The sequence below is a fragment of the Ochotona princeps genome, chromosome 17, assembly GCF_030435755.1.
Source record: "Ochotona princeps isolate mOchPri1 chromosome 17, mOchPri1.hap1, whole genome shotgun sequence".
Taxonomy (NCBI): Eukaryota; Metazoa; Chordata; class Mammalia; order Lagomorpha; family Ochotonidae; genus Ochotona; species Ochotona princeps.
The window spans coordinates 29413342-29427551 of NC_080848.1; the positions used below are offsets into that span (position 1 = coordinate 29413342).

The 14210-nt window shown below is 42.8% G+C and overlaps 1 protein-coding gene across 1 annotated transcript in view; it reads right to left on the reverse strand.

The window, feature by feature from the left end:
• Window positions 1–5648: 5648 nt before the first annotated feature.
• PPM1D (protein phosphatase, Mg2+/Mn2+ dependent 1D) overlaps window positions 5649–14210 on the reverse strand; it is a 41287-nt gene continuing 32725 nt past the window's right edge. Inside the window, exons 4-6 of the mRNA XM_058675593.1 lie at window positions 13049–13239; window positions 7878–8120; window positions 5649–6321 (exon numbers count right to left, since the gene is read on the reverse strand). Coding sequence (XP_058531576.1) covers window positions 5764–6321; window positions 7878–8120; window positions 13049–13239 — 992 coding nt within the window. The 3' untranslated portion in view covers window positions 5649–5763. The remainder of the gene's footprint in view (window positions 6322–7877; window positions 8121–13048; window positions 13240–14210) is intronic.

The window sequence follows — 14210 nt, forward strand, 5'->3', positions numbered from 1 at the left end:
GGTCATGAGCTTGGAAGTTGTGCCTTCTCCACCCATATAATTCTTTCTGCCCACATGTGATGCTCACCTATCATCACCTGGAACCTGAGGGGGCAGGGTATTGCATTGTTGTGTAACCCACTCCCTTGCTATCCCCTATAAAGGCCCATGATAGGGAGGGGCTTGCTTTCTTGGTCACATGCTTCCGTCAAAACTCTGGCACTTCGACTCTTAACCTCCCCAGTACCTGCTTGCTCTCTGGCTTCCCGCAGACTATGAGGACAAGTAACCCCCTGAGTATGGCCCCTGTATGTCTGTTTTCCTTACCCTCTGTTCACTGCTTGGGCAACTCAGTGAAGATGTTAATGCTAAGATGCTTTGTATTTCTAACGTGTGTACTTTCAAAAGTTCCAAGGTCTAGCAGTAATGAAATGTGGACAGAGAAGCCAGGAAAAGATGAGTGTTTACAGCTTTTTAAATGTGTCCAAGTTGGTCTCTGCATGTCTCTCAGGATAACTTATATTGCTGGAGAAGCTGTAACATAGGTCTTCAGCTTAACAGACAGACTTAGTGGTAATAACAATTTGTTCCTCTCATGATTTCGACTCAGACTATATTGCCACGTGGACTTGTCACTTGCTAATTTCAAGTGGGCCCTGTTATCACCAAGCTTGGTTAATAAAGACTCCTTAAGGGCCTGATGCAGTAGCCTAGCAGCTGAAGTCCTCACCTTGAATGAGCCAGGATCCCATAAGGGTGCCAGTTCGAATCTGAAAGCCCTGCTTCCCATCCAGCTTTCTGCTTGTGGCCTGGGAAAGCAGTCAAGGACAGCCCAAAGCCTTGGGATCCTGTACCCACGTGGGAGACCTGGAAGAAGTTCCTGGCTCCTGGTTTCAAACTGACTCAGCTCTGGCCATTGCGGCCACTTGTGGAGTGATTCAGCAGACGAAAGATCTTTCTCTCCTCCTCTCTGTATATCTTTTAAATAAAAATAAATAAAATTTTAAAAAGACTCCTTAATACATTCTAGACTTATCTGGCATGATCTCTTATACCCCACAGCAGACAATAGAGACAGAAGAGATTTTCTATCCCCCAAATACTTGAAATAGCCGGGATTGGGCCAGGATGGGAACTTGGATTTTGGTGTGGGCCTTCACATGGATGGCAGGGACTCACTCAGGAAACTACACCAGTGGAGGAGATAGGGTTCAAATCAGGCACTCCAATATGTGATGTAGGTATTCCAAGTGACATCATAACCACTTTGTCAGAGGCTCTCTCCCTGTGTTATGTTGATTTCAATTCAAAGATAGAGGGGCAGAGATACAAAGATTGATGTCTGCTGGTTTACTCCTCCAGATTGCTGCAACAGCCAACTCTGAGCCAGGCTGATGCAGGAGCCAGTTCACTCCAAGTCTTCCACATGGGTAGCTGGGGCTAAAGTACTTGAACTATCCTCTGCCAACTCTGCAGGTTAGATTGTCAGTGGAGCCACCCAAGAATCCAACTCAGCACTTTGATATTTGAGATGGGATACCAGTGACCCAATGGTGGCTTAACCCACTATACCAAATTTGCAGCCCCTGATTACATTTTTAAACGGAAGTAACTTCTGCATCCTTAGTACATATTGCCAGGTCACGAATCACTTTAATACACTGAAACATAAGGAAACCATTCAACAAACTGTTCTTCACACTGAGTTAGCTAGGAATCTCATTTTCAGTGGAAAATAGCAACCCCAAACTTTCTTTCATTTGCTACCATGACCCATCACAACACACTGCTAATGACAGCTATCTTCTCAACCATAGGCCCAACTGACCAAACCAAATGAAGGCACAAAACTAACTTGTTTTTCTGATTTTCTAATGGCTATATGCCCAAACAAGCCAGTTTGGGCTGACTTGGTAAAGGTGTTTCCTCTGCTTTAAATTGTGCAAGAAAAATAACCTTAAAATAATAATCTAGGGCCTGCATTGTGGCATAGTGGGTACCAATTTGAGTACCAGCTGCTCCAGCTCCAATCCAGCACCCTGAGGGTGCACGTGGGTAAGCAATAGAAGGATGACCCAAGTGTTACGGTCCCTGCCTCCCTATGGGTGACTCAGAGGAAGCTTCAATCTCCTGTCTTCAGCCTGGCCCAGCCCTGAATATTGCAGCCATTTGGGGAATGATGCATCAAATTGAAGATTCTCCAACTCTGCCCTTCCAATAAATAAATCTTAAACAAAACAAAAAAAAAAAGGCAAAAGCCAGTGTTGTAACACAATAAATTAAGCTACCACTCATAGCACTGGCATCCCACATACTGGAGTCCTGGGTGGTCTACTTCCCATCCAGCATTTCAACTTATGTGCCTTAGAAATCAGCAGAAAGGGGCCTGGCACGGTGGCCTAGAAGCTAAAATACTTGCTTTGAACGCGCCGGGATCCCATATGGGTACCAGTTCTAATCCTGGCAGCCCCACTTCTCATCCAGCTCCCAGCTTGTAGCTTGGGAAAGCAGCTAAGGACGGCCCAAAGCCTTGGGACCCTGCACCCGTGTGGGAGACCAGGAAGAGCTCCTGACTTTGGAATGGTGCAGCATCGGCCGTTGCAGTCTTTTGAGGAGTGAATCATCGGATGGAAGATATTTCTGTCTCCTCCTCCTCTCTCTCTCTCTCTCTCTCTATATATATATATATATATGACTTTCCCATAAAAATAAATCTTTTAAAAAATGTCAGCAGGAAATATCCCAAGTGGTTGGAGCCTGCTATTTATGGTCTCTGATACAGGATGCAGGCATATTTTTAATTGGATCTTCCGTCTGATGGTTCACTCCCCAAGTGACCGCAACGACCAGTGCTGCGCCAATTCAAAGCCAGGAGCCAGGAGCTTCTTCCAGATCTCACACATGGGCGCAGGAACCCAAGGTCTTGGGCTGTTGTCAACAGCTTTCCCAGGCTACAAATAGGGAGCTAGATGGGAAGTGGAGTTGCCGGGATTAGAACCAGCGACCATATGGGATCCCAGCACATTCAAGGCGAGGACTTTAACTGCTGCACTATCACGCCAGGCCTGAGGATGCAGGCATCTTAATTACTAGGGCAAATAACAGCCTTCCAAAAAAAACTAATTTTGGAATTTACAATTTTATGTTGCAAAATGAAAAAGGCATCCAATAGTACTAGTAGGCTATGGAACTAGACTCTTACACTGAACAAATGATAGAATCGGAAAGAATCAATGCTATCTATGGCTTACATATATTTTTTTCATTATAGTTTGATTGGGAGGAGTGGCATCAACGCACTGTGGCCTAGTGCTTTAATTTACTTCTTGGGACACCTGCAACCCTTATCACAATATCAGGGATCAAATCAAGCCTCAGTTTTTCCTTTGAATATAGTCTCCTATGTCATGTCTGGGAGGAAACAGATGATTCGAGTACTGTTTCCTTGCCAGTCATGTGGCTATTGCAAACATGTATGGAGTTCCTGGCTCCTGGCTCCTGCAGGTCCAGCCCTGACTACTGCATGAGGAGTGAACCAGCAGACTGATCCTTCTCCCTTTGCCTTTCAAATATATCTTTAAAACTTTAAGATTGTATTTGAAAGGCAGCATGAGAGAGACCTTCCATCTTCTAGTTCACTCCACAAATGGCTAATTTGGCCAGGGCTCGGCTAGTCAAAAGTCAGTTGCACAGAATGTCATTAGATCTCCCATCTTCCACAGTTTTCCCAGGCACATTAACAGAGAGCTGGATAGGAAGTGAACAGTTAGAACTCAAGCGGGTGCTCATACAGGTTGCCAGTGTCACAGGCAGCAGCTTAAACTGAGCCATGCTGCATTGCCGATAGTAACACTTTGAAAGATGGATGTAAAAATGAAAATTACGGACCTGGTGCATAGTGGTTAAAGTACTCACCTTGAACACACTGGGATCCCATGTGGGCACCAGTTCTAATTCTGGCAGTTCCACTTCCCATCCAGCTCCCTGCTGGTGGCCTGGGAAAGCAGTTGAGGATGGTCCAAAGCCTTGGGAACCTGCACCCGTGTGGGAGACCTGGAAGAGGCTCCAGGCTCCTGGCTTCGGATGGGCTCAGCTCCCGCTGCTGTGACCACTTGAGGAGTAAATCATCACGGAAGATCTTCGCTCTGTCTTTCCTCCTCTCTGTATATCTGCCTTTCCAATAAAATAAAATAAATTTTTAAAACAAAAACAAAAAAATGGTCAGAGCTGAGCTGACCCAAAGCTGGAAGCCAGGAGCCAGGAGTCTCTCTAGGTCTCCTTTGTGGGTATAGGGACCCAACAAATTGGACCATCCTCTGCATCCCCAGGCCTTAAGCAGAGAGCTGAATCAGAAGTGGAGGAGTTGGGACATGAACTGGCACGCATATGGAATGATGGCAACAGTAGCAGTCCCAATAAATAAATCTTTTAAAATAAGTATGCTTCAAATGACACAATTGGTAGCATAGTCTAGGTGTATAATTAATGCAAGAATTAACTCATTAATCTCAATGAGAGCTTGTTCAAAATTAGTTAAATTTTTGAAATTTTACACTGCATAATAAATCCTCCAAAATTATATAGTATCTTAGTGGCAAGCAGGAATCAAAACCAGTCATAAGAGCCCTGTGAAAAAATCATTTGGATTCACACTTTCAGAGAAAATGCAAGCAGGAATCAAACTCAATAAATCTACAGCAGGTTAATTTTTAAGTTGATAATTTTTGTAAGAAGCACAATGGACCTTTTAAATATCTGAATGGCTTTGACCCTCAGTAGATAAAAGGTTCCCCACCCTGCTCTAAAGCATGGTCATAACACAACAGAACATCAACATGCACATTAAAAGAAACCACCAACTTAAGTCCAGAAATAAAAGGAACAGTCCACTGATTTATTAGGTAATGAACATATATCCATATATAATCCATGAAAACTGTATGATATAAAATAATTTAAGAAATGTTGGAAATTAGCAGCACCATCCATTATTGAAATAGCAAGAAAAACTTCACATATTTTAAGCAAACACGAGAACAGGATAACTACTTTAAGACCAAATAATCACTGGCCTGGGATGATTGAGAAGGGCACTGTTTCAGGTAGACACACTCCTTCTATGCCAAAGATTAGTGAATGTATCTGATGATTAATGTTTAGAAAAAGGCTATGAAATAGGAAAGATACTGCATAGTATTTTAGTTGGGACAAGATTACCATCCAGCTATGTTGGAATGGCTTAATACTTCTAGGAAAAAACTTAGTTTAGAATTACGAAATTGGAAATAGAAAATAACTTTTAAAACACACCAGTAGTCTCTGGAAATAGTGGAGCACAAGTCACTATGAAAATACATCATTTTTCCCATCTGTTTAATAATTTACCTTAAAAAGTTGTGTAGTTTTCATCACAAGTGGCTTATACAAACTTTTAATAGGCATTTTAAAAAAGGTTAAATGTATTTCTAAAATCTAACAGATACTTCTGTTTTTTTTAACAGTTAGCCCTATTGCCACAATTACTATATATCAGAGAAAAAGACTGAATTTGTGTGAAAGATACAAATTTATACACATTTTACAGCAACTTATTCCCTAACATCTACAAAATTCACATTTATAATACAAGTAAGTACAAGGCCAGGATAAAACTGCTGAATTCCAAAATGTCGAACTATATGCTCTTTTTATTTTGTCCTTTTTAAAAAAGTTCAAGCTCGGCACCAAACTTGAAAGCCCTATGACATCCTAAGATTGAAAAAAAATCTGTTTCCCAGATAAACTTTAGCAAACACAAACTGTTTTCCTGTGCTGATGTAGTAAAGGATTTCCAATTTTCTTGTGGCCCCTAAGTCTGCGTCGCATGGTAAGTTTAACAGAGTTTTTTCGCTGTGAGGTTGAGGGTAGGTTTGCGGGCTGAGCACTACTACTTCGACTTAAACCATTTCTTCTGTGCTTCTTCATGAGAGGACCAGAGTTGGATTCTTCTAAAGTCCTTTTAAAATTTGCAGGAGGGGTTCTTTCCACTTCTTGGGCTTTCATCTGACCAGGAGTTGCTATCTTTAAATTTTTCTGGTCCAAGATGGTATTTGTTGAATTGGTAGGCACAAGACCAACAGATAGGCTGTTATTCAAAGAGTCATGTATCCTTATACTTAGGCCTTTAGTGCAATTTTCTTCAAGTGGATCTGGATCTTTTGATGGTCTGGCCACAGCCTGGACACTCCCTCGAGTTATCTCAGCTGGGACCTCTAAAAACTTCTCTGAGAAGGCATTGCTTCGAACGAGGGTAGGTAAGTGATCTTTAGAATTCAGCCTTGGCCATGGATCCTCCTCCAGTGGCTGAAAAACAAGATAAAAGAAATCAGATATTATCCTAAAATTCGAAAAGTCCATGTTGTGATAAAGTTTATAATGAAACAACTAAATGGGCCTGACATGATAGCCTAGTGGCTAAATCCTCACACAGAATGATCTGGGATCCCATTCAGACATCGGTTCATGTCCCTGCTGCTCCACTTCCCACCTGTGGCCAAACGAAGCTGTCAAGGATGGCCCAAAACCTTGGGACTCTGCACCTGTGTGGGAGGATCAGAAGAGGCTCCTGGCTTCAGATCAGCTCAGCTCCAGCCACTGCAGCCACTTGGGGAGTGAACAAAAGGACTGAAGATCTTTCTCCCTGCCTCTCCTTCTCTCTGTGTATCTGCCTTTCCAATAAAATAAATAAATAAATAATATTTAAGAGGAAAAAGGGGGGGCAGCAGCGCAGTAGCCTAGCGGCTGAAGTCTTCACCTTGCATGCACCGGATCTCATATGGGTGCCGGTTTGTGTGCCGGCGGTCCCATTTGCCTTCCAGCTCCCTGTTTGTGGCCTGATGAGGACGGCCCAAAGCCTTGGGACCCTGCACCTGCACAGACCTGAAAGTGGATCCTTGGCTCCTGGCTTTGGATCCCTCAGCTCTGGCCAATGCAGCCACCTGAGGAATACATCAGTGGACAGAAGATCTTCCTCTCTGTCTCCCCTCCTCTCTGTATATCTGATTTTCCAATAAAAATAAATAAATCTTTATAGAAAGAAGAAGAAATCAAGGAATTCCAAACAGACCTAGCACAATGGCTCAATGGCTAAAATCCTCATCTTGCAAATGCTGGAATGTCATATGGGTGCCAGTTCAAACCCAGGCTGCCCCACTTCCAATCCAGCTCTCTGGTTATGGCCTGGGAAAGCAAAAGAAAATGGCTCAAAGCCTTGGGACCCTGCACCTATGTGGGAAACCCAGAAGAACTCCTGGCCTCTGGCTTCAGATTGGCTCAGCTCTAACTGTGCAGCCACTTGGGGAGTGAACCAGTAGGAAGATTTTCTATTTGTCCTCTCCATAAATCTGATCTGCCTTTCAGATTATGTATTTACCATATTTATAATAGCATATATAATGAATGTGTGAATAAAATTCCAAACACTATAATCCTTTAGAGAATACAACTGTTTCCAAATCATGCACTATAACTGATATGAAGGTGGGTCAATAAGTTGTATAACAAAGATTAATCAGTTTCTTGAACTTATTTCCAATTCTATTATATAATGTATGGCAAAAAATTTTCAGGAACACCAACCAAAAAAATTTTGACTATTAAACACAACATTAAAGGTGGGTGATAAGCCTAGTTAAGATGCCATTTCAGACACCCTTCCCTTACTTGGGAAAACACAGGTTTGCTACTAGCCTTCTGCTCCTGACTCCAGCTTTTTACTAATGCAAACCCTGGGAGGCAGCAATAATGGCTCAAATAACTGGGTCCCAGCCATCTGTGTGGGTGCTCTCTCTTGTCAGTCACTCAAATGGAAAAAAAAAACGCAAAACAAAAACAAAATATTAAAACTAAAGAGCTTGAACCTTGACTGGTGATGTAGAACATGGGGAAGGAGTCATGACACAAGTTTCTTGACTATTATAGGAAGGGCTATCAGTCAGGTTAAGATAGAGCTCATCTTCGTTGGTGAAGTTTCCCTGATTGTCCGCTCCTGGAGAGATGCAAATCACTATGGCGCTAGTGTTATCTGCTCGGAGCATACGCTGTCTCCAGCGGCCTAGTGCTCGATTCACAAGCATTCTGGCACAGGACTGTCCATGCTCACCCTATATTTAAAAGAACAAGGAAGAAGTTAGTTGGTTGCCACTACATATACATCAAATTAAAAACTGGGTATTGAGTTTAGCCAAGATATTTACAACCTTCAAATATTCAAGCATTACCCATAGTCCCACAACTATGTTAAATAGTACTTAACCACATTAAAATACATTAACAGTATCTGGGAAAGCAGCATTTGACAAACTGGCTCAGATGCTGAAGAGACACCGACATCTCATTTTAAAAGTGTCTGGGTTCATGTCCTGGCCCTCTTCAATTCTAGTTTCCTGTCAACATGCACCCTGAAAGGCATCAAGTGATAACTCAAATGGATTGGTCCCTGTCTCCCAAGTGGAAGACTTGGGTCAAGTTCCTGGCCTTGGCCTGGTATAGCTCTAATTGTGAAGCGCCACCCATTCTAAAGAGAGAGCAACTTTTCTAAGGGCAATCATTCCTCTTGGACCTTTTATTTTGCATAGTGTTGTGTGTGCTAAACATTAATATCATCAGTACCAGTTATTTCTCCAATGCTTTCAATCTTCTTCCTGACTACGTAACTACTTTGAAGATCCTCACCATCAGGGACAGCACTGAGGTATACTAGGTAAAGCTGCAGCCTGCAATGCCAACATCCCCTCTAAGCATTTGTTTGATTAGTGGCTGCTCAACCTCCAATCCAGTTCCCTGCTAACCTAATGTATCTGGGATTGCTTCTTAGTCTTCTGGCTAAGATCAAGTATAGTAATGTATCTGGGAAAGCAGCAGATGATCCAAGGCATCGGGCTCCTGTACCCATGTGGGAGACCTCTTTAGCTCCCAGCTTCAGACTGGCCCAGCCCTGGTCACTGCAGCCATTTGGAGGGGTGAAGTAGCAGATACAAGATCTCTCCCTGTCTCTTTCAAAAATAAGCAAATAAATATTGAGGGGAAAATTCTCACCATCAAGGCTGCAGTTGTGGCACAGAAGGGTAAAGACTCTTAGTAACTTTAAGGTAACATAAGTACATTTTTTGTGCCCCTAAACATCTCTTTCTCTCTTTTTTAAAGATTTATTTATTGGGCCTGGTGGCGTGGCCTAGCGGCTAAAGTCCTCGCCTTGAAAGCCCCGGGATCCCATATGGGCGTCGGTTCTAATCCCGGAAGCTCCACTTCCCATCCAGCTCCCTGCTTGTGGCCTGGGAAAGCAGTTGAGGACGGCCCAATGCATTGGGACACTGCACCCACGTGGGAGACCCGGAAGAGGTTCCAGGTTCCCAGCTTCGGATCGGCGCAGCACCGGCCGTTGCGGCTCACTTGGGGAGTGAATCATCGGACGGAAGTGCCGGAGTCCAGCTCCAGCCGAGGTTCGGAACTCGGGAAGGGTGCGTGGATGAGGCGTGAAGAGAGAAAGAAGGAGACGGACCACCAGATTCCTTGATCGTAGTGGACAAAGCGAGAAAGCTGTCCGCTTTATTTATACAGAAGCAGTACAAAGTTTTTTCTTAGGGGCATATTGACACAGCTTCAGGGGGACACAATTTACAACTTCCTGAGAAATGATTGAGGAAGGATTCCACATTCCTTGCTTATCTTGGCTTGCCAGTCTTCATCTGCTCTCCTCAGGTCTGGGCTATAACCTAGGCGCCATCTGCATCAACCAGACCCCTATCTTGTATGAGTTAAAAGGACTGGGGCCTTGTTCTATGGGGATCAGGATTATTGACATTAGTTGGCCATAGGTCTGTAAGCTCACAGTTTGTTAACCAAACAAGTAAAGCAAGGGTAAAAACGGCGGAAAGAATTGCAGTTAGCAATGAGCTAAGTTACTCTATTTAAGTTTCAACTCTACAATGGATGAGTGAGTGTTTCCAAAGACAATTCTACAAATTGTTTCAGTATTAGACAAGGCATTATCCATTCCAACGTTGCAACCAAGAGTTTCTCAGTAGACAACACATCTTATGCAGTAATACACTCCTAATACAATTCTTGTTCTACAACTTATCTATCACTAAATGGGAGAAATACATCAAGAGAGAAAAAACATGAAGATCTAAAACAAAAAGTTATAAACATTACATTCCTCCACAACTGCAGGCTCTACAACTTCATAAGTGATCAAACAATAATCAAAAATATCTCTTTATGATGTTAGTGAAATCACCCTATATTTCCTCTAGCTAAAAATTTATGAAAACAACTAAAACAGCTACATTTTCTATATTCTAAAGAATTGCAAGGACAGGCTAACCTTTAAGACCACAGTAACTATATTTTTTTGCTTTAGCAGGATAGGCTTCAGGGTTACAGTAGCTATATTCTTCGTCATAGCAGTATGGCCTTTAGGGTCACAGTAACTATATTCTTTGTCATAGCAGAATGACCTTTAGGGTCACAGTAACAGGATAACTTAGAGTTCCTCTTATCAAGCCATTCCCCGGAAAGCATGATAAATATCTGGGCCAGATTTTATGGCAATGGGTAAGCAGCACAGACTTAATTATACTCCTGTGTGTAGTTAAAGGCCCACTCACCAGGACATCCTCAGTAACATTAACTCTTAAGCTCACATTGGTTGTAAAAGCCATCTCACAGGGGCAGACAATGCCTCAATAGATTACATAGTGGGGTGGTTGAGAGTCCATGCGAGGGGGAGTGAAAACTGCGTCAAGGTGGTCAGAGATGAATCCACTTAGCCCTGCTAAGCAGCTGGTAGCTCCCCGGGCCCTGCCAGTCAGGGAGCTGTTCTCTTCACACCTTCGTGTTATACACACCTACTGCATGGCCTCCATCATTGAAGGTCTTCCTCTCTGTCTCTCCTCCTCTGTGTATATCTGGCTGTAATAAAAAAATGAATAAATCTTTAAAAAAAAAAAGATTTATTTTAGCAGGCCTGGCATGGTAGCCTAGTGGCTAAAATCCTTGCCTTGCATGTGCTGGAATGCCATATAGATGCCAGTTCGTTTCCCAGCTGCTCCATTTTCCTTACAGCTCCCTGCCTATGGCCTGGGAAAGCAGTTGAGGACAGCCCAATGTCTTGGGACCCTGCACCTGCGTGTGAAATCCAGAAGAAGCTCCTGGCTCCTGGCTTTGAATCAGCTCAGCTCTGGCAGTTGCAGCTACTTGGGGAGTGAACCAGCAGACAGAAGATCTTTCTGTCTCTCTGGCTCTCTGCAAATCTGCCTTTCCAATAAAAATAAATATTTAAAAGGAAAAAAAAAAGTGTTACTTTAGGGGCCACTACAATGGCATACCAAGTTAATCCTCCACTTGCAAGCACCAGCATCCCATAAAAGTGCTGGTTTGAGACCTGCTAGACAAGCTGTCTACTTATGGTCTGGGAAAACAAGGGGCAATGGTCCAAATTTTTGGGCTCTTGCAGCCACATAGAAAATCAGGAAGAGGCTTCTGGCTCAGAATCAACTTAATTTAAATCTTAAAAGATTCATTTTCCTTTTTATTCAGAAGGTTGAATTGCAGAGAAGACAGAGAAATTGAGAGAGAGGTCTGCCATTGGCTGGTTCATCCCCCCAAATGGCCACAAACAGCCAGAACTGAGTTGATCCGAAGATAGGAGCCAGGAGCTTCCTTTGAGTCTCCTACATGGATACAGGAGCCCAAAGACTTGGGCCATCCTCTTGCTGCTTTCCCAGATCATACACAGGGAGCTAGACAGATAAGAAGTGGAACAGCCTGGAATCAAACCAGAGCCTATATGGAATGCTGGCGCTGCAAACAGAAGGCTTAACCTGTTATGCCACAGTACCAGCCCCTCTTGTGCCCTTAAACATCACTGTGTCTATTTCCTAGTTTACAAAACATTTTTTCATCATAGCAAGCACTTACTTCCAATATGCTTAAACCATGTATCAGGTCACTAAAATTTCTCATTCTGAACATGCACTTAGATTCTAACTATAATAGCTAATGCCCTGTTCTTACCCACCTGGCTCTATGTCTGCAGCAAGTGGCATCACTGACTATTACCCTAAAACTCTGTCTTTGCCCTCAATGACAATGCACTCTTCAGGTTCTTTCTTTATCACTGCTCGGAATAAAGGGGTGATTTTCAAGTGAATCGGGAAGAAAGGAAAACAATATTTCCACTACTAATTGTAGAAATTAAATTATTTAAGAAAATAAAAACAGAGTTCCCACTGAACTTCATAATTTCACTCCTATGTGAAACTGAAGACATATATTCACATGAAACCTTGTGCATCAATTTTTACAGCAGTTCTTAACAGACAAAAAAAAAGGACTTAACTCAAATATCCATCAATGGGAGTGGGTTTTTAGCCTAATCGTTAAGATATACCTGTCCCACACTAGAGTATTTGGAATGAATCACTGACTCTTTCTCCTAATTCCATCTGGCTTCCTGCTAATGCAGACTCTGGAAGGCAGCAACAGTGATGGCTGGAATGACTGGGTTGCTGCCATTCAGATGGAAGACCTGGATGCCATTCACAGTTCCCAGCTTAAGCCATATGGACATTTGGGGAGTGAACTAGGAAGGCACTGAACTGTTATTGTCTGCGTATTTCAAATAAAAACTTAAAAATATCATTTATCTGAAATATCCAAAACTGACAAAAAGTAATACAAAGATTGATCACTGTCAGGAATATGACCAATAGAAGACAGTAAATGATTGCCAATGACTATGAGAGGAAACAGTAATGTACTACTCAATCAGTGATCATAGTGCTGGAACTTCTTTGTGATTTCATTATGAATCAGTGAATTTCACATTTTAAAAAGGTAAATCGTATGTTTGTGAATTAAATCTCAACTTTTAAAAACAACCAGGCAAGGTTTCACAGTAAATCTGTGGCTATTCACTACTAGACAAAAATCTACCCAGGAAGAAATCCTCAGTTCATACTTAAGATCCCTTTTAAAAGTATGAGAATGTTTAACAATATTAGCAAATTATCAAATCACTTCTTACCATTAAGTATTTTTTTTCTTCTTGATCCTGGCACATTGAGATGGCATCTTGTGGTGGAATCATATTCCAAAGTCCATCACTGCCCAAGATAATATATTTGTGCTTCTGGGGATCAAGAGTATGGACACTTGTGTCTGGTTCAGGGGACACAACAAACTCGCCACTGAAGAAATCATAGCTCCACAAGTCACCTGCAGGAACAAAGAAAAAACAATGGGAATTATCTCCAAGCTAAAAAGTATCTCATCAGGGCCCAGCACAGTAGCCTAGTGGCTAAAGACCTCGCCTTGCAGGCACCAGAATCCCATATATGCATTCAGGCTGGGACCGAAATCTGCTTTTCAAATAAAAATAAAGAAATCTTTTTTTTAAAAAAAAAAAAAAAAAAAAAAAGCTCTTCTGCTTCTGTTGCGATAAACATGTAATTTCTTGACTCTGGTGATGAGATACTTTTTTAAAAAAAAAAGATTTCTGGGGCCCCAGTGCAATGGCCTATTGGCTAAAGTCCTTGCCTTGAACACGCCGGGATCCCATATGGGTGCCAGTTCCAATCCCGGCTGCTCCACTTCCCATCCAGCTCCCTGCTTGTGGCCTGGGAAAGCAGTCAAGGACGGCCCAAAGCCTTGGGACCCTGCACCCGTGTGGGAGACCTGGAGGAGGTTCCTGGCTCCTGGCTTCAGACTGGTACAGCACCGGCCGTTGCACTCACTTGGGGAGTGAACCAGTGGATTGAAGATTTTTCTCTCTATCTCTCCTTCTCTGTAAATCTGACTTGCCTTTTCGTAAAAATAAAGAAATCTTTTTTTTTTAAGACTTATTTATTTTTACTGGAAAGTCAGATACAGAGAGGAGAGGCAGAGAGGAAGATCTTCCGTCTGATGATTCACTCCCCAAGTGGTCACACCAGCTGGAGCTGAGTCAATCCAAGGCAGAACCCAGGAGCTTCTTCTGGGTTTCACACATGAGTGCAGGGTCCCAAGGCTTTGGGCCGTCCTTGACTGCTTTCCCAGGCCACAAACAGGGAGCTGGCAGGAGGGGAAGTAGAGCAGCTGGGACACAAATCAGCACCCATATGGAATCCCAGTGCATGCAAGGCAAGGAACTTAGGCACTAGGCTACTGAGCCAGGCCCTACATACACATTTGTACTCAAACTCTTTGTT